Source organism: Bos grunniens, chromosome 9 (genome assembly GCF_055505025.1).
Source record: "Bos grunniens cultivar Pamir isolate PY7600 chromosome 9, Bosgru_T2T1.0, whole genome shotgun sequence".
NCBI classification, from domain to species: Eukaryota; Metazoa; Chordata; class Mammalia; order Artiodactyla; family Bovidae; genus Bos; species Bos grunniens.
Genome location: NC_141173.1, coordinates 90382057 through 90400611, shown reverse-complemented (window position 1 = coordinate 90400611; position 18555 = coordinate 90382057). Strand labels below are relative to the sequence as shown.

Genomic DNA, 18555 nt, shown 5'->3' with positions numbered 1-18555 from the left:
GGAGATGATAACTGAAGCCTTGCCTCTTTCATGTAGAAGTACTAGTACGTGTATTTTAATAGGAAGATAAGCCTCCTCTGGAAGATCAGAGGACCAGTGAGAAGTGATGAAATGGGACACAAGGGGAGAAGAAGAGGAGGAGGAAGACATCATATATTTAAGTGAGAAAGAATTCCAGCATCCTCTTGTATTGGGGTGTATTGATATTGGACATACTTACACGGTCTTTATTACACCATTTCTTTTCACTTGCACAGCCACAAAATAGTGAAATTCTTCCCTCTTCATCTCACAGAGTTCACTTTGGACTTAGGATACATACATTTATGCCACTTCTGTGCAGGAAACTCAAAGAATATGAAATGACCCATAAGTCATTTCTATTCTATTGAGGGGTTTTCCTTAACAGCTTTGAAAGTTTCATTAGGATTTTTATCTATCTGAAGTTGCATTTTATAAAGATGATATTGTTCTCAAAGTCCATTTAAACTGGGTAATTAATACCTGGTTTTTTCCTTAAAAAAAAAAAAAAGGAGTGATTATGTAAGTGAAGAGAAAATTTTGTAATGAAGAATTGGAAAACAAAGGGAAATAAGACAGAAAACCCTATTAATTAGAAAAGGAAATTTAGAAAGAGAAAGACCAATATGAAAATATGAAATCAACTGTGGAGAATTCATTTTAAAAAGGAATAAATGAGACAGGTAGAAATAGGAAGAATCAAGGCCATAGAAAGAAGAGAAAATTTTGTCAAACTGGTATATACTAGAATGGTAATTTTAAATCCTTTCAAATATTCAAGATTATTTATAAGGATTTGGTACAATTTGGAGTCAACATTATCAATTAGATAACCTTCAAGCAGCCTTTAGAGCTGTGTCTTGGGCTGGCACATCTCAGCCTAGCTTGGGTTTAGTGATTTAGGGCAACTTCTGAGAAAGCAAATTGCTCCTTTAGACACAGGTAAGTCATCACACTTTCTTAACTGCTGTTAGATATAGCATCTTGGTAAGATTCCTTTTGTGTCCTGAGAAGATTTAGAATGTATACCAATTATTACACATGTCAGCAGATTCTCTTTATTTTGTTCACTAATTTTAACAGAGTCCTGTGGCAACAGGACAGTGGCTTGCTTTCTATGAGTTTCTCCTTCATTTGGTATATCCAAGAGCATGAGAATAATTACAAGGTAAAGAAAAAAATAAATGATCTACTAACAGATACTTAATTTCCTTTCCTTGGTTTCCAAAAGCATTGGGTTGACCAAAAAGTCCATTCGGGTTTTTTCATACCACCTTAGGGAAAATGCAAATTGTATTTTGGTCAACCATAATACTTTGGGAGCAACTCTAAATAAAACGAGGGGGGCATGAAGTTCTTGCAAGATTGTATGAGTTCCTGGATTTCAACAAATATGACAAAGCAGACATTTGATGGAGATCATCTTCAGGAGCTCATCATGAAGATAAAGACAATGCAGGTGTATGAATTAATAACATTTTAAAAAAAGAGAAGTAACAGATGAGAGCTAGGCCAATTCAGATGAGGGAGAACCAGCCTGAGAACCTTTGTGAATAAATTTGTATATGACAGGAGTGCTTGGTGTGAGTGGGATATCACTGGGGAAAGAGAGGCTAAGCATGGAGCTTGAAGGAGGTTAGGAGAGGCACAGGACCTCCCTGGGAGGAACACATCAACAATTTTGTAAGTTTGTCTAGAGTTAAGGGGTCAAGTAGTGGAGTTCTTAGAAATGAAGTTGGAAAGTCCAAGTCGGCTTAGATAATGGTCATTCACGACTGTCTTAGGTCAGATTTTGAGCCCAATGTGAAGATGGGTTGCAGAGTTCATAAAATGGAATTTGATGCCATCTGGCTCACTGACATAATTTACATAAGCAAGACCTATCCAAATGAGCAAATACATCCTATAGATGTATTTTCATGAGAAAGCTCCGTAGCATTTACTTGTCTCAGTGGTACAATAGTAGCGCTTTTTTTTACATCAAAATTTAACAATACACAGGAAATATCATTAAAGAGTATCTCCGGAGATCTGTAAGCACAAAACGACCTCATAATGAAGAAAACATTCCTGAGAGCTATGAATAGTGCCCTGAGCTTATGGTCTTTCATGGCCTTCGATGCAATTTGTGGCTTTGTTTTTTTAAAGGTCAAAGACTGTTACTCCCCACTCCTTTCTGAGTCTCAGCAGCTGTTGGTACCGTTGGAGGAATTAGAAAAGCAGATGACGGCCTTTTATGACTCACTTGGGAAAATCGATGAAATTATGACAGTTCTTGAACATGAGGCACAATCTAGTCCTCTTTTTAAACAGAAACATCAGGTAAGGAAATTTTTCTTTCAGGAGACCTAGTTAATTGAATGCATAGGTAGTAACACTGAGGTGCATATAATGATAGAAATTCAGTGATAAGAGAAGAAAACTTTTAATAGAATAGTACTGGCAACTCAAAACAAAATCGCATGGCCAAAGATGAAAAGCCTATGCACTATAGATAGAATAAAAAATGTTATATCTCTCTATATATTTATATATAGGTATATTTACATAGGGGCTTCCCTGGTGGCTCAGTGGTAAAGAATCCGTCTGCCAATGCAGAAGCCAAGGAGATGTGGGTTCGATCCCTGGGCTAGGAAGATCCCCTGGAGGAGGGCATGGCAACCCACTCCAGTATTCTTGCCTGGAGAATTCCATGTACAGAGGAGCCTGGCAGACTACAATCCATGGGTCACAGAGGGTCAGACATGACTGAAGCGACTTAGGCATACCTGCATATTTATGTAGATAAAAACTGTATAGATAAATTTTAAATTGTATATATTTAGGTATGTACAGAAATAAATAATTGCATTCCATTTCTGTCCAGTGTCTATCATCTGTCTTATGGGATCTTTTCACGGCTCTAGGATTAGACCGATCGACATGACCATAGCATTCTGGAAATGTATTTGGAGTGAGAATCGTTCTTCTTTGTCTCAGTTTTAGCAAGCAAATCTGTATGCAGAACAGCCTCCTACTGAGTGTGACAGTTAATTGGCTTATTTAGTTGGTTTATTATAAATGAACTTCAGCAACAGAGGGTGAAACTGATGGGCAAAAGGTTTGCCACTGTATTCATCAAAATAGACTCATGGAAGGCAGGCAGCATCACTTAGCAGAAGGAGCAGAGAACATCTGAAGTGAGTCAGACAGGTATTCAGATCTGATACAGCAAATTACAAAGCCTTGATTAGCTTTATTTTCTCACGTTGAAATGGGAGTGGTGGTACCTAAGTTGAGAACTTGCTGTAGAGATTACATTAAATATTCTGTAATAGGACTAACACATTAGGGCACATACTCTATAACTGGTAGCAATTAACATTATTAGTAGTAGTAATGATAAATCACAGTGATGATGCCAATGCAGGAGATGCAAGAGATGTGGGTTCAATCCTTGGTCCAGGAAGATTCCCCTGGAGATGGAAATGGCAACCCATTCCAGTGTTCTTGCCTGGAAAGTTACATGGACAGAGAAGCCTGGTGGGCTGCATTCCATGGGGTTGCAGAGTCGGACACGACTGAGTGACTGAGCACACACGCAATGATTATACCACCAAACCCTATTCTAATGGGTTCTCATTGGTTAAAGATTGTCTTTCATTTTGAAATCATAGTGCCATTTCATGTGTTCCCAAATTGCTATATGTCTCCATCAAATAATCCTTTCACAATTAAAATTGTGTTTACTATTTTTAATGATAAAATATGAGTAAGATTTTTCTAGGGCTTGCCTGATAGCTCACTTGGTAAAGAATCCACCTGTAATGCAGGAGACCCCAGTTTGATTCCTGGGTCAGGAAGATCTGCTGGAGAAGGGACAGGCTACCCACTCTGGTATTCTTGGGCTTCCCTGGTGGCTCACCTAGTAAAGAATCTATCTGCAATGTGGGAGACCTGGGTTTGATCCCTGGGTTGGGAAGATCCCCTGGAGAAGGGAAAGGCTACCCACTCCAGTATTCTGGCCTGGAGAATTCCATTGACTGTATAGACTACGGGGTCACAAAGAGTCAAATACAACTGCTCAACTTTCACTTTCACTTCAAGATTTTTCTAACATATGTTACTCTCTTACTTCCTAAATGTTCAAAATGAACAAGTATATCCTTACTCTGTCTTCCCCAAATAAAACAGAAATCTTGCTCTTAATATTTGCATCTAAGTTACCCAAACTGGTATCCATATTACCAGTTTGAACTATTTCTTCAAAGTAATCAAGGATGCTGAAGTGCAAATGGTGTAGATTCAAGTCAAAAAAATGACTGCTTGCCATGGAGCTGAATAATTTCCATGCTGTCTAAGGCAGAAATTGCCAGGATCCCAGGATATAGTCAGGTGAAAAGGCCTATGAGTCACCATTGCTTCTCATCTGCAAATGTGTGACAACTGCCAAGTATTCCCAGGCCCACTAGTCTGCTGTCTTTTGTGTTAGAATCTGGGGTCCACTTGGTAGCTCAGTTGGTAAAGAATCCACCTGTAATGCAAGAATCTGCCTACAATGCAGGAGACCTGGGTTCGACCCCTGGGTTGAGAAGATGCCTTGGAGAAGGAAACAGCAACCCACTCCAGTATTCTTGCCTGGGAAATCCCATGGACAGAGGAGCCTGGTAGGCTACAGTCCATGCAAGAGTCAGACATAATTTAGCAACTAATCCACCAACCAACCTGGGGTCCACCATTTTATTAATGAGGTTGATAGTTTGTGGACCTTAAGAATTCAAATGTTGTATATTTTAGGATATACAAATTATATATACTGCTTCAACTAACTCTGTAAAGTATAATATGCACTGGTATTAAATTTATTGAGGCAGATTATAGCCTGATATGTAGATTGATTTCATTATTGTTTTGTATAATAAATTATGGACCTGTTGGTTGGTAGAAGGAAGGCATGCACCAGGCAGATAACAATTTTGATGCTCTGTCATCCTCTTGATATTAATAAGGTAGGCATGAAATGTAAAAGATTTAAGAAACCTCAGCGTGACATTTAAATGCCTTATATAAAAGGCACTGACTTCAGTGATTGCTTAAAATTGTGCTCTTCTGAAAAGCACCACCTCTCCATACTTTTGGTTTTACTTATTGCTGATTAAAAGCCTAAAAGCTATATAATGCTGTTAATGTTTTGTAATGGTTACTGTCATTCTTTCTTGCCCTTTTAAATACTATTGTTGTGAGTTCCCTTTTCTTGTAGGACCTGTTGGCTTGTCAAGAAAGCTGTAAGAAAGCCATGACTCAAATTGAGAAAGGCAGTCAGAGTGTTCAGAAGTTTGTGAACCTGAGCAACGTGTTAAAGCATTTTGACCAGACGAAGCTGCAGAGAAAGATTGCAGATACGCACGTTGCTTTTCAGGTAGGTTCACTGCCTGCCTTAGAGACGTGGATGAGGAAAATTCCAACATGACTTTAATTACCCCATTTCACGTCTTCACTCTTGACAAACAGCTCATCTACTGAGGTTGGAAACCAATCATTTTACTTCTTTCTCTGTTATTAATTAATATTTAGAAGGATTGATTATTCTCATCATAATGACATATATTCCCTCCAAGTGTTTTTTGAAAGAAACAGTATACTTTAACACATGACTTTTTCAACGACTAGAAATCAATATCCCATTATGATGATGATTATTTTTTAATCAAGAATATGGTAAAGAAAACTGGAGATTGGAAGAAACATGTGGAAACCAACAGCCGCTTGATGAAGAAGTTTGAGGAGTCTCGAGCCGAGTTGGAGAAGGTGCTCAGGGTCGCTCAGGAGGGCCTGGAGGAAAAGGGGGACCCGGAAGACCTGCTGAAGAGACACACCGTGAGTGCATCCCACGCAGGCCCTTGAGGACGTGAGGACATGAGCAGGCCATCTTGGATGAAAACTAAAAAGAGCGTAATGTTCTAATACAGAGAAGGAGAGAGAGACCGGAAGAGAGAGACAGCGAGAGAGGGAAGAAAAAGAAAATGGAGGGGGAGGAGGAGGAAGGGAAGAAGGAAGGGGAGAAAGGGAGGGTAGAGGGGAAATGAGCCAGGAGAAGGAACTTGTTAGATACGAGACCTGAAGAAATGACAGCAAAAAGAACCTCAGAAGCAGTTGATAAGCTGCCCTATAATTGGCCATTCTTGAGCCCCTGGAGTAGCAGATAACCATGGGAGAGATAATTCAGACTCTCCAAACTACTAATTCATTATTTAGCTGAAACACTCTTTCATGACCAACATATGCTTTCTAAGAAAGAAGTTTAGGGGGATGGCTAAGTCTTTGTGCTTATATCATAATTCTGCCATCTCACACATGGAATAGGTACCATGTCACTTGAAGTTTGATAGCTGATCTACAACTTGAGCCTGTATTGTGAAGCCATCTCCCTGTTAATCATACTCATTTAAATTATATCAGTATTGAGAATATGAGTAATCTCTTAAATGGTGTATGGAGATGATTCCCTCTCACAATATATACTTTTTTCCTGAAATTTCAGTGGATATTTATGCAAGCCACACTCTCAAATGATGAATGCAATGCATTTGTGATGCAGCTGATGGATTTAGGTTTGATGTCTATGACCATCCAACATCTCATTCAAATTTATACACCCCTACTTTGCTGTTCTTTCTTTTGAATCACTGCAGCTTCCCAGCATACATAATCCTAAGACTTTATGAGACTTAGCCATGTATATTGGTGCAGGTGTTGTATTCATCTGCCCAGGCTACCATAAAAAAATAAATAAATAAAGACAGGTTGAGTGGCTTAAGCAATAGGAATTTATTTTCTTAGTTCTGAAAACTAAGTCTGAGATAAGGGTAGTAACCTGGCTGGGTTCTGGCGAGGACTCTTCCTGATATGCAGTTGGTTACCTCACTGTGTCCTCACATGGCAGAGATAGGTAAAGGGGAAGATCTTCAATGTCTCACCTTGAAAAAGGGCACTGATTCCTTCATGAGAGGCCCACCCTCAGATATCATCACACCGCAGGTTAGGGCTTCAACATATGACTTTGATGGGATGGGACGGTGAAGAGGGGGCAACACAATTCAGTCCACAGTTTGTGTGCTTGATGTGAATGCAGAAATGGCTCATAATGAACCAGCAAGGCCTGGAACACACTGCAGTGAGGGAGTGAGGGATTGTGAGGTTTAGCCCTGGCTTCCACTCCGCTCTTCTGACTTTTACCAAAGAGGAACTAAAACTCTGTCCCTGTGGGATCAAGTTTTTAGGATCTCCCATTGACTTTCTAGAATATTCTATCAAATTTAAAAACTGGAAAGACTTTTTTCTAAAAAATAAAAAAGTCCTAGTTGAATTTCAGATTCAGTGGCTTCTGATTCATCACTGTGGATAATTTTAGTCTGTTCCTGAAAACAAAATGGTAGTCACCCAGAAGGTTTGAAGAGGGCAGCAGCTGGCTAACAGGCTTGTTTAGAAGCGTGACTACTTCACTGGTGTCTGATGCTGCCTTTTATTCTGCCTGACACTCATGACCACTCTGCCCCTTCTCCATGCCAGGAGTTTTTCAGTCAGCTGGACCAGAGGGTGCTCAATGCTTTCCTGAAAGCGTGTGACGAGCTCACTGACATTCTGCCTGAGCAGGAGCAGCGGGGCCTGCAGGAAGCCGTCAGAAAGCTCCACAAACAGTGGAAGGTGAGTTGGGACCACACGGGAAGGTCGTGTATCATGGACGAGGGAAGAGAACATGAGGGCGTGAGGGTTCAATGGTCAGAGAAATTTAGAAACCAGGGAAAGTTATCATAGCTTTTAATACCTTTCCCATTGAAAAAGCTGAGCTTGAATAAAACAGGAATATGATAGAATTTTGCTTTTCCTGTTTTCTTAAAGATTTTTTTTAAATTTTCTTTTGTCTCTGCTTTTAAAAAATTTTTTAATATAAATGTATTTATTTTAATTGGAGGCTAATTACTTTACAATATTGTATTGGTTTTGCCATACATCGACATGAATCCACCATGGGTGTACACGCGTTCCCCATCCTGAACCCTCTCCGCCACCTCCCTCCCCATACCATCCCTCTGGGTCATCCCAGTGCACCAGCCCCAAGCATCCTGTATCATGCATCAAACCTAGACTGGCGATTCGTTTCACATATGATAACATATATGTTTCAATGCCATTCTCCCAAATCATCCCACCCTCACCCTCTCCCACAGAGTGCAAAAGACTGTTCTATACATGTGTGTCTCTTTTGCTGTCTCGCATACAGGGTTATCGTTACCATCTTTCTAAATTCCATATATATGCATTAGTATACCGTATTGGTGTTTTTCTTTCTGGCTTACTTCACTCTGTATAATAGGCTCCAGTTTCATCCACCTCATTAGAACTGATTCAAATGTATTCTTTTTAATGGCTGAGTAATACTCCATTGTGTATATGTACCACAGCTTTAAAGATTTTTTTTAAATTTACTTTACGTGTGGTTGCACTGGATCTTCTTTGCTGCATGTGGGCTTTCCCAAGTTGCGGTGAGCAGGCGCTACTCTCTAGTTGGCAGTGCACTCACTTCTCACTGCAGCGGCTTCTCTTGTTGAAGTGCTCAGGCACTAGGGCCCTCTGGCTCAGTAATTGTGGCACACGAGCTTATTGCCTAGTGACACAGGGGATCCTCTGGACCAGGGCTTGAACCCATATCCCCTGCATTGGCAGGCAAAGTCTTTAACCACTGGAGCACCACGGAAGTCCCGCTTTTCCTATTTTTAAGTATTATCAATGTCATTATATTACATAAGAGTATGCTTTCTTTTCCTGATTATTTTTGGGGATGGGAACATCAAGGCATTTAACTTTTTTAGCGACATTTCATAAACTCTTCCCATCTTAGTTATGTTAGATACGCTATTGAAATGACAAGAAATGTTTCTTACAATTTCAGTAGCATGGTGTATGAAGTACATCATACATATATGAAATATATATTCTGTATTCATATTTCATATGAAAACATCATATATATACATTATGTATGAAAGTGTGAAAGTGTTTAGTTGCTCACTCGTGTCTGACTCTTGTGACCTCATGGACTGTAGCCCACCAGGCTCCTCTGTCCATGGAATTCTCCAGGCAAGAATACTGGAATGGGTAGTCACTTCCTTCTCCAGGGGATCTTCCTGAGCCAGGGATAGAACCCAGGTCTCCTGCATTGCAGGCAGATTCTTTACCATCTGAGCCACCAGTGAAGTCCTATATATTATATATATTTGTATATAAAGTCTGCAATTATGTACGATATATAGATAGGTATATACATATATGGTCATGTATGGATGTGAGAGTTGGACTGTGGAGAAGGCTGAGCACCGAAGAATTGATGCTTTTGAACTGTGGTGTTGGAGAAGACTCTTGAGAGTCCCTTGGACTGCAAGGAGATCCAACCAGTCCATTCTGAAGGAGATCAGCCCTGGGATTTCTTTGGAAGGAATGATGCTAAAGCTGAAACTCCAGTACTTTGGCCACCTCATGCAAAGAGTTGACTCATTGGAAAAGACCCTGATGCTGGGAGGGATTGGGGGCAAGAGGAGAAGGGGACGACAGAGGATGAGATGGCTGGATGGCATCACTGACTCGATGGACGTGAGTCTGAGTGAACTCCGGGAGTTGGTGATGGACAGGGAGGCCTGGCGTGCTGCGATTCATGGGGTCGCAAAGAGTCGGACACGACTGAGCGACTGATCTGATCTGATCTGATATATACATATAGATGTGTGTGTGTGTATATATATACACACACGTATATGTTGGAGGTGTTCAAGGATTTTGCCATCTGGTTTAGTTTTTTATTATCTGAAACATATAAATGAAAACAATTTATTGGTTAAGGATTCAGTGATGAACAAACCATAATCCTTTCCCCCAGAGAGCTTAGAGTCCAGTAAGGAAGATAATTAGTTGCAAAATAATAAAAGTACAATATATAATAAGTTCCAAAAAGTGTAAGTAATACATTGAGGAAAGCTTTGAAAGAGAGAAGTGGACCACTTGGACAGCAGACAAGAATAAGGCAGGTAATTAGTTTTGAGCTAGGGCCTTAAAAAGCGGCAGAGATCTGGGGGCAGCAGGGAGGAAGAAAGCAAGCTGGAGGGTGTGCCAGGGGCACGCGGGTTCCACTGGGCTCAGTGTGACTGGAGCGTCTTGCGTGGGCTTGTCGCGTGGAAGCCGACTTCAGAATCTGCACGTCAGGGGAAGCAGCTGTAGGTGACGGGACCCTTTGAAGGTGTCATCCTTGGGGCAGACTGGAGGAAGCTATGCTAGCAGCAGACTCACAAGTGATGCTCTAAGGAAATACTGAGTGGTGAATTTCATATGTGTTAGCTGAAGGAGTCATGAGATCTAGACTGGATCACTCTCCATCAGGTTGTGTCACTTTCTGGATTTTGTTTTCTAACCTCAGTAACATAGGCTAAAAATTTCAGCCCTTTGCATAAGAAAAACACAATTAAAGAAATACCTTTTAAAATAGATAACCAACAAGAACCTTCTATATAGTACAAGGAACTATAATCAATACTTTGTACTAACCCATAAGGGAAATAATCTGAACATATATATATGTGTATATATTTATATATATATATGTATTATAATTGAATCACTTTGCTGTACACCTGACATTGTAAATCAGTTCAGTTCAGTTCAGTCGCTCAGTCGTGTCCGACTCTTTGCGACCCCTTGAATCGCAGCACGCCAGGCCTCCCTGTCCATCACCAACTCCCGGAGTTCACTCAGACTCATGTCCATCAAGTCAATGATGCCATCCAGCCATCTCATCCTCTGTCGTCCCCTTGTCCTCCTGCCCCCAATCCCTCCCAGCATCAGAGTCTTTTCCAATGAGTCAACTCTTCGCATGAGGTGGCCAAAGTACTGGAGTTTCAGCTTTAGCATCATTCCTTCCAAAGAAATCCCAGGGCTGATCTCCTTCAGAATGGACTGGTTGGATCTCCTTGCAATCCAAAGGACTGTCAAGAGTCTTTTCCAACACCACAGTTCAAAAGCATCAATTCTTTGGTGCTCAGCCTTCTTCATATTTCAACTCTCACATCCATACATGACCACAGGAAAAAACCATAGCCTTGACTAGATGGACCTTTGTTGGCAAAGTAATGTCTCTGCTTTTGAATATGCTATCTAGTTTGGTCATAACTTTCCATCCAAGGAGTAAGCGTCTTTTAATTTCATGGCTGCAGTCACCATCTGCAGTGATTTTGGAGCCCCAGAAAATAAAGTCTGACACTGTTTCCATTGTTTCCCCATATATTTCCCATGAAGTAAATCAGTTATGCTTCAATAAAAATAAAAAAGAAATAAATACCTTTTTACTTGCTAAATTTGAATTTTTTAAAATAGATGCTTACAGAAATCCAAGCTTTTAAAGATGTCTTTGAGGTTTAACATTATCAAAAATGTACTGTGGAACAGAGACTATAATTGAAGGCTGTATTTTATTTTACATAGACACACACACACATACATTCAACTCTCTGAGATATAATCTGTCCTAGTCTTTCCAAAGCCTTAACTCATTTCTCTCATCAGTTATTTCAGTGTTTTATGTTAATCTTTTAAATGCCATAGGAGACAAGTAGGCTAAAAATAAATTGTACAACTAAAGGGAATGATGAAGCTTATACTTGTATTAAAGAAGAATGTAAAACATTTCCCATTGTCAGGGTGCCATTGTTCGTGTGCTGGCTGGCTTGTGTTTTCTTAGTGTATGCTCCACGGAAAAGAGGAGATGATAGGTGGTCAGAGCCGTGGGCTGCTTAATCCTAGCTTTTTCACTAATAAGGTTTCCTTGCGCACCCCCTCAACCCCTGTGTAGTGAACATAATATCTGTCCTTCCTACCACATAGGGCTGTTGACAAAATTTAAAAGGACACATGCCAGGGAGAGGGAATATGGAATCAGTATGTGATTTAGAATCAAATCCAGCTTTTCTACTTAACCTTGAGCCTCAAGGGTCTGATCTTTAAAATAGGAATATTAATACCATATAGGGCTATTAAAGTTAAATAGGATAATCACTGTGGAAACACCCAACTCACAGCAGGCTGAAAAGCTTGGCTGTGGTCCTGGTACTTGGAAAAGTACAAAGCACAGAGTCTCAATGCTGATGATAAGGGATTAAGTCACATTTGTGCTAAGCTATCCAGGTGTCTCAGTGGTTAAGGATATGCCTGCCAATGAAGGAAAGGTCAGAGAGACAGGTTCAATCCCTGGGTTGGGAAGATCCCCTGGAAGAGGAACTATCTCATATTTTCTGCCACTTCAGTGGGAAAGGTACATGATCAGGAATGGTATCCTATTTTCCGGATTCTTCCTATGGCATGCAGGATCTTCAAGCAGAGGCTCCATATCATTTGCTTCATCTGAAGATTGAGGTGGAGAAGAACAGGTTCTTAGCTTCTGTGGAAGAGTGCAGAGCTGAGCTGGACCGAGAGACCAAGCTGGTGCCCCAGGAAGGCAGCGAAAAAATCATCAAAGAGCACAGGGTATGTCCCAGGGAGTCCCGGTGTCCCTTCAAGTATATCACTGATGCTTCCATTTGGGTCTGAAAACACTCAGTAGCGTATATACTTTATACTGCTAGACTAGATGGGAATCAGCCATGAAAATATGGCAGTATTGTGTGGATTCTCACAGAGATCATATAAATGTTTATTGCTCACTAGATCTTCTTCAGTGACAAGGGCCCTCACCATCTCTGTGAGAAAAGGTTACAGCTCATTGAAGAATTGTGTCTGAAACTTCCAGTCCGGGATGCAGTCCGGAACACACCTGAGACCTGTCACGTGACCCTCAAGGAGCTCAGAGCTGCTATTGACCGCACCTACGTGAAGCTGGTGGGAGACCCAGACAAGTGGAAGGATTACACGAGCAGGTAGTTGTGGGTGGCTCCCCCGAAGGACGTGGTCTTTCATAATTATTTTAATTCCGACATCGTTGCAAAACAAGTCATGAAATATGTTTCGTCTTATGCAATGAAGAAAATCAGATGGTATGGATTGTGTACATGCTCTTGTACAAAAATGCTTCATTGAATTTAAAGAACGAGTTGCAGTTAGAAAACTGAAACGGGGCTTCCCTGGTCACTCAGCTGGCAAAGAATCTGCCTGCAATGCAGGAGACCCCATTTTGATTCCTGAGTCAGGAAGTTCCCCTGGAGAAGGGATAGGCTACCCACTCCAGTATTCTTGGGCTTCCCTTGTGGTTCCGCTGGTAGAGAATCCACCTGCAATGTGGGAGACCTGGGTTCGATCCCTGGGTTGGGAAGATCCCCTGGAGAAGGGAACGGCTACCCACTCCAGTATTCTGGCCTGGAGAATTCCATGGACTATACAGTCCATGGGGTTGTAAAGAGTCAGACACGACTGACTTTCCCTTTCCCTTTCAGTCAGAAACAAGAGTGAAACACATTACTTCCAGGTGACCCAGATGTTGTCTCTTTGAATCAGAATTAGGCAATCTCTTTCACTCTCATTTCCTCATGTCCCCGCCAAAGGGACTTCTGCCTCTTTGGGTTTCTGTCTCTAGTGGAGACACATGAGGACAGACTTCAGGTGTACCTTCCTCACTTCCATGTGCCCAGACTCTGAGATGCATTTTCCTCCACCGCTGAGCTCCATCTGCTCTGCTTCCCCTTTGGTTCAAGTGACTGAGCCCAGGGGTAGCCTCTCCTGCCTTGAGCTTCATGTGGCAGGAACCATTGCCAGGAAATTTGTTAATCAGTTTGCTAATGAGTTGAAAGAAATGTGTTAACCCATTTTCTCATCAGTTGATTATCAAATGTCCATGCATAAACTCAAAATAGAAAATGTATTCTAACCCTGGGGATATTTTCTCCCTTTAATAAGAAAATATCTGTTATTTCAGAATTTCTGAGTTCTCCTCTTGGATATCTGCAAAGGAGACCCAGTTAAAGGGGATTAAGAATGAGACCATTGATACTGCTAATCAAGGAGAAGTTAAACGTGCTCTGGAGGTAAGTTCTGGGCCACTTTTTTTGTTACTAGAAAATAACTATTAATAAAAAAAAATAATGGCAACAGTCCAACTGATGTCTTGTTTTCTTTCTATAAAACGATTGACTTCCTGAAAATTGTCTTAAAATAAGTCTCCCCCTGTTACTGTGGAGAGCTGTAGGTAGGGGTGTTCTCTATGGAATCATTGTTAGCTCTGAGATTTAGTCATGCTCAGTGGTGCTTCTAATGCCTCTTTAGCTAATGGGGAATCTTGCAAGGAAAATTGTATGCGTGGGCATACAACACAGTGGAGATCAAGAACAGTCATGGAAAACAAGAACACTGCAGGTTTTTGTACATTTTCAGCCACTCAAAAGCTGGGTTACGGAAGATGAGAGAACTGGGCATGGTCTCTAAGCATCGCTTCTATGTCACTGGCATCCTGGGTTGGATCAGTCCCTGTGAGCATGGGTACCGCCTGATAAACCTAGCCAGGGTGACAGAACCTCAGGCCTGAATCCAGTTTGCAGTCTATGAATGGCACACAGCAACCCTCTCCCTCTTATCTTGGCTCTTGGCTTTGTAGACACATGCTGTTGTCCATGCTCTTTATCTTTCGGTATTTCAAACCACTGCAAGTCACAGAGGTGTTCATGAGAATATGTTGTGTTGTTTAGTCACTGAGTCTTGCGACCCCATGGACCTTAGACCACCAAGCTTCTATATCCATGGGATTTCCCAGGCAAGAATACTGGAGTGGGTTGCCATTTCCTTCTCCAAGGAATCTTCCCCACCCAGGAATTGAACCTGGGTCTCCTGCATTGGCAGGTGGGTTCTTTACTGCTGAGCCACCAGTGAAGCCCTGATAAGAATGCATTTCCCTTCTATTCCCATCCTCTGATTTTCATTTTTTCCCTATTAAATTTATAATCCCTTGACATGCTAAAAGTACTCAACAATACCATGTCCGTCTGTAGACAGATGTCTATGTTTGCTCTTGGTTGCTGTTATAGTACCAAAAAGTTCACATCTCGGAATGAAGAAAGCATTTGCTTCTAAAACCAACTATTTCCTCTCTAGGTACTGGCCCTGTAAGACCCTCTTGTAGCAACACAAGCAGTCAGAGTCCACAGCTCTCAGCTACACAAAGCAGGTGCAGGAGGGAGAGGCAGCCCCAGGCACCATTCCCCTGGTCCCCAGTCCTACAAATGCTGATGCCTAGGGTCTTTCTGGTATCATCTTAGCCAGTCAGTCTTCTCTTCCTGGTTTAGAGCTGAGCTCCTGTTTGTGCACCTTACTACTTCCAAAAACCAACCAAAGTAAAACATAAAATATGAGCTAATGAAGTTAAAATAAATCTTTGTGCTCAGCTGCTCAGTCGTGTCTGACTCTGCGGCGCCATGGACTGTATCCCACCAGGGTTCTCTGTCTGTGGCACTTTTCAGGCAAAAATACTGGAGTGGGGTGCCATTTCCTACTCCAGGGAGCCTTGCTGATCCAGGGATCAAACCTGCATCTCTTGTGTCTCCTGCACTGGCAAGTGGATTCTTTACCACTAATACCATAAATCTTTAGAGCATCCATAATAATATTCACCAAATAAATTCTTCAATAAAAGAAACCCACTAATTTAAAAAAGGACTCTGTCACTTTCTTTCTTTTTTTTTTTTTTTTAAATACACTGTTCCTTCCAGCTCACAGAAAATAAGGTGAAAAAGTATATGTTATAATTTCCAGTTCTGGTGTCACATATTCTACAGTACTTTTGGAAGCATCTTTGTTGTGATCAAGGAAATATCTGTAAATATGTAGATAGTTACGGAGGGAATTTTTTGGTGTACAGAACACTGATTTTACACATCGGGTTTTGGCATTGGGGAAACAGCTCCTTCTAGCATTCATAGACTTCGGTTAAAGACGTGAACAAAAAGTGAAATAAGTAGGCACTGTGTTGGTGAATGAATTTCTGGCTTCTCTGCCTCCGTGTTACAAACCTTCTTAGGTTGAGTTCTTTTGTGCTGGAAAGTTATGATTCACAGTTTTATTTTGCCCATCAAAAGTGTTCTTTCATTCCAGGAGATCAGAAGTGGTATTACCAAAAAAGGGGAGACTCTCAGCTGGCTGAAATCCAGGCTTAAAATTCTGATTGAAGTTTCTTCTGAGGATGAAGCCCAAAAGCAAGGAGATGAGCTGGCAAAATTATCTAGTTCTTTCAAGGCTCTCGGGACTTTGTTGTCAGAGGTAAGCTATTTATTCACACGCTAACAGAAGCTCTGGCTGAAGAGTCTGGAAGGTTCCTTTGGGTTTCAGTTTAACAAATAATTTTATTTAAAATGTGTATTAATTGTTTAAACCAAATGGTTATAACAAACACTTATGTATATGAAGATTGGTGGGGAAGATGAGCAGAATCTTTGCTTTGGTAGTCTGTGCCATTACTGGATATGTTATTAATAGTTCAGGTTCACCGTCTATGTTTAAAGTGCAAAGCTTCTAAATCCATACTTTTACTAGAAGCATTATTTCATGGTCAGTTTCAGGTAAATTACAGAGGTTAAGAACCCAGGTTTGAGAGTCAGACAAGCCCACTGGTAGAGTTTAACTCTGATACCCCATTTCCTACTTAACCATGAGCTTAAAATGGATAAAAATACCCCAAAAGTTAACTTCAAGAATTGAATGCAATACTGTATGTAAAGCACTTAGTACAGTGCCTGAAGTGAAGTGAAAGTCGCTCAGTCATGTCCGACTATGCAACCCCATGGATTATATAGTCCCTGAAATTCTCCGGGCCAGAATACTGGAGTTTTGGGTAGCCTTTCCCTTCTCCAGGGGATCTTCCCAACCCAGGGATAGGACCCAGGTTTCCTGATTGCTGGCAGATTGCTTACCAGCTGAGCCACAAAGGAAGCCTGTACAGTGCCTGGAACAGAGTAAATAACTGATGCTGTGCTGTGCTCGGTTATCTCCAACTCTTTGGGACCCCATGGACTGTAGCCCGCCAGGCTCCTCTGTCCAGGGAATTTTCCAGACAAGAATACTTGAGTAGGTTTCCGTTTCCTATTCCAAGGGATCTTCTTGTCCCAGGGATTGAAACTGCATCTCTTGCATCTCCTGCACTGTCAGGAGGATTCTTTTACCACTGAGCCACCTGGGAAGCCCAAGTAACTGATAGCTAACAATAGCAACACGTTCATGTTGAGCCAGCAGGCTAGTAAAGTCTCTTTTAGGCAAGATCTACTCACTTTAAACTTCTTTATATACATTTCAATGTTTATAGTCCTTTGTATACTATACAAGACCATCTATTTCATTTCTAGTAAGGCCACATTTGGCTTCCCTGGTGGCTCAGCAGTAAAGAATCCTCCGGCAATGCAGAAGCTTCGGGAGATGAGGGTTTGATCCCCAAATCAGGAAGATTCCCTGGAGGAGGGCATGGCAACCCACTCCAGAATTCTTCCCTGGAAAATCCCATGTACAGTGGAGCCTGGCAGGGTACAGTCCATAGGGTCGCAGAGTTGGACACGACTGAAGCAACTTAGCATGCACGCACAAGGCCACATTTACCCTTAGCAATAATATTTTTACTGACCAAGTTGTCCTACGAATCTGATGACTTTGTATTTGGGAAGATAATGTAAGAATGTAAAGTACAGCAAATAGGTATCAGGATTTCTTGAAATTGTTTATAAACTTGCATAGAAAAAATAATCATTTGGCTGACATAGTTCCCTGATTCTGAAAGATCTGAAATTCTCTATCCTAATCTAACAGTTTGATTGATTTTCATGAAAATCTAGGTTGAAAAGATGTTAAGCAACTTTGGAGACTGTGTCCAGTACAAAGAAATAGTCAAAAGTTCCCTGGAAGAGTTAATCACTGGCTCTAAAGAAGTCCAGGAAGAAGCCGAGAAGATCTTGGACACTGAAAATTTGTTTGAAGCACAACAACTACTCCTTCATCACCAGGTAGAATGCCTTTTTACTCTGGGGCATTTATGCAAAGTCGATTAGTTACTGAGAACCAGACAGATAAAGAGTAAGGCTCTCCACTGACTTGAGCGGGGAAGATGGGGAGCTTGGGAAGGAACTCAGTCGAATAGTTAAAAGAACTTGGCACCTCTGTTCTCTTTATTAAATAGTAAATATTTCAGAATATCTTGCAAGAAAAATTCTTAGCCAGTGTGATTTGATGATACCAAAATGCTCAAGGAATATTGTGGAAGGAAAATTGATTTAGCTATGAAAACTTTCATAAAACACTAAATTATCCTTTTCTTAATAGAGAAGGAAAGCATAAACAAACTGTCTCATATTTGAGATGACTATTTATTATGTTACAATCTTTGATCTTCAGTTTACAACTTTGAATACATCCTGCTTTGGGAAATTATAACTAACATGAAGTACCAGTCCTTTCTAAAGAGTGTGCTCCCACAAAGGATTAAAACTGAAGCTAAAGAAGCTCTGGTACATGTATTGATATTTAACAATTTTAATCAGCTTTACTTGTCAAATTCAA

The 18555-nt window shown here is 40.9% G+C and overlaps 1 protein-coding gene across 20 annotated transcripts in view; it reads left to right on the top strand.

Moving 5' to 3' along the window:
• The window catches only part of SYNE1 (spectrin repeat containing nuclear envelope protein 1), a 500805-nt gene that overhangs the window by 169112 nt on the left and 313138 nt on the right, over positions 1–18555 (top strand). For all 20 annotated transcript variants that reach the window (XR_015133337.1, XM_086318390.1, XM_086318389.1 and 17 more), the window contains 9 exons: positions 2170–2343; positions 5261–5419; positions 5713–5877; positions 7570–7704; positions 12406–12564; positions 12745–12953; positions 13946–14054; positions 16111–16275; positions 17835–18002. Coding sequence is in view for 19 of the 20 variants with exons in the window: in XM_086318390.1 (XP_086174516.1) it covers positions 2170–2343; positions 5261–5419; positions 5713–5877; positions 7570–7704; positions 12406–12564; positions 12745–12953; positions 13946–14054; positions 16111–16275; positions 17835–18002 (1443 nt within the window). In the remaining variant the exon portion in view is untranslated. The remainder of the gene's footprint in view (positions 1–2169; positions 2344–5260; positions 5420–5712; positions 5878–7569; positions 7705–12405; positions 12565–12744; positions 12954–13945; positions 14055–16110; positions 16276–17834; positions 18003–18555) is intronic.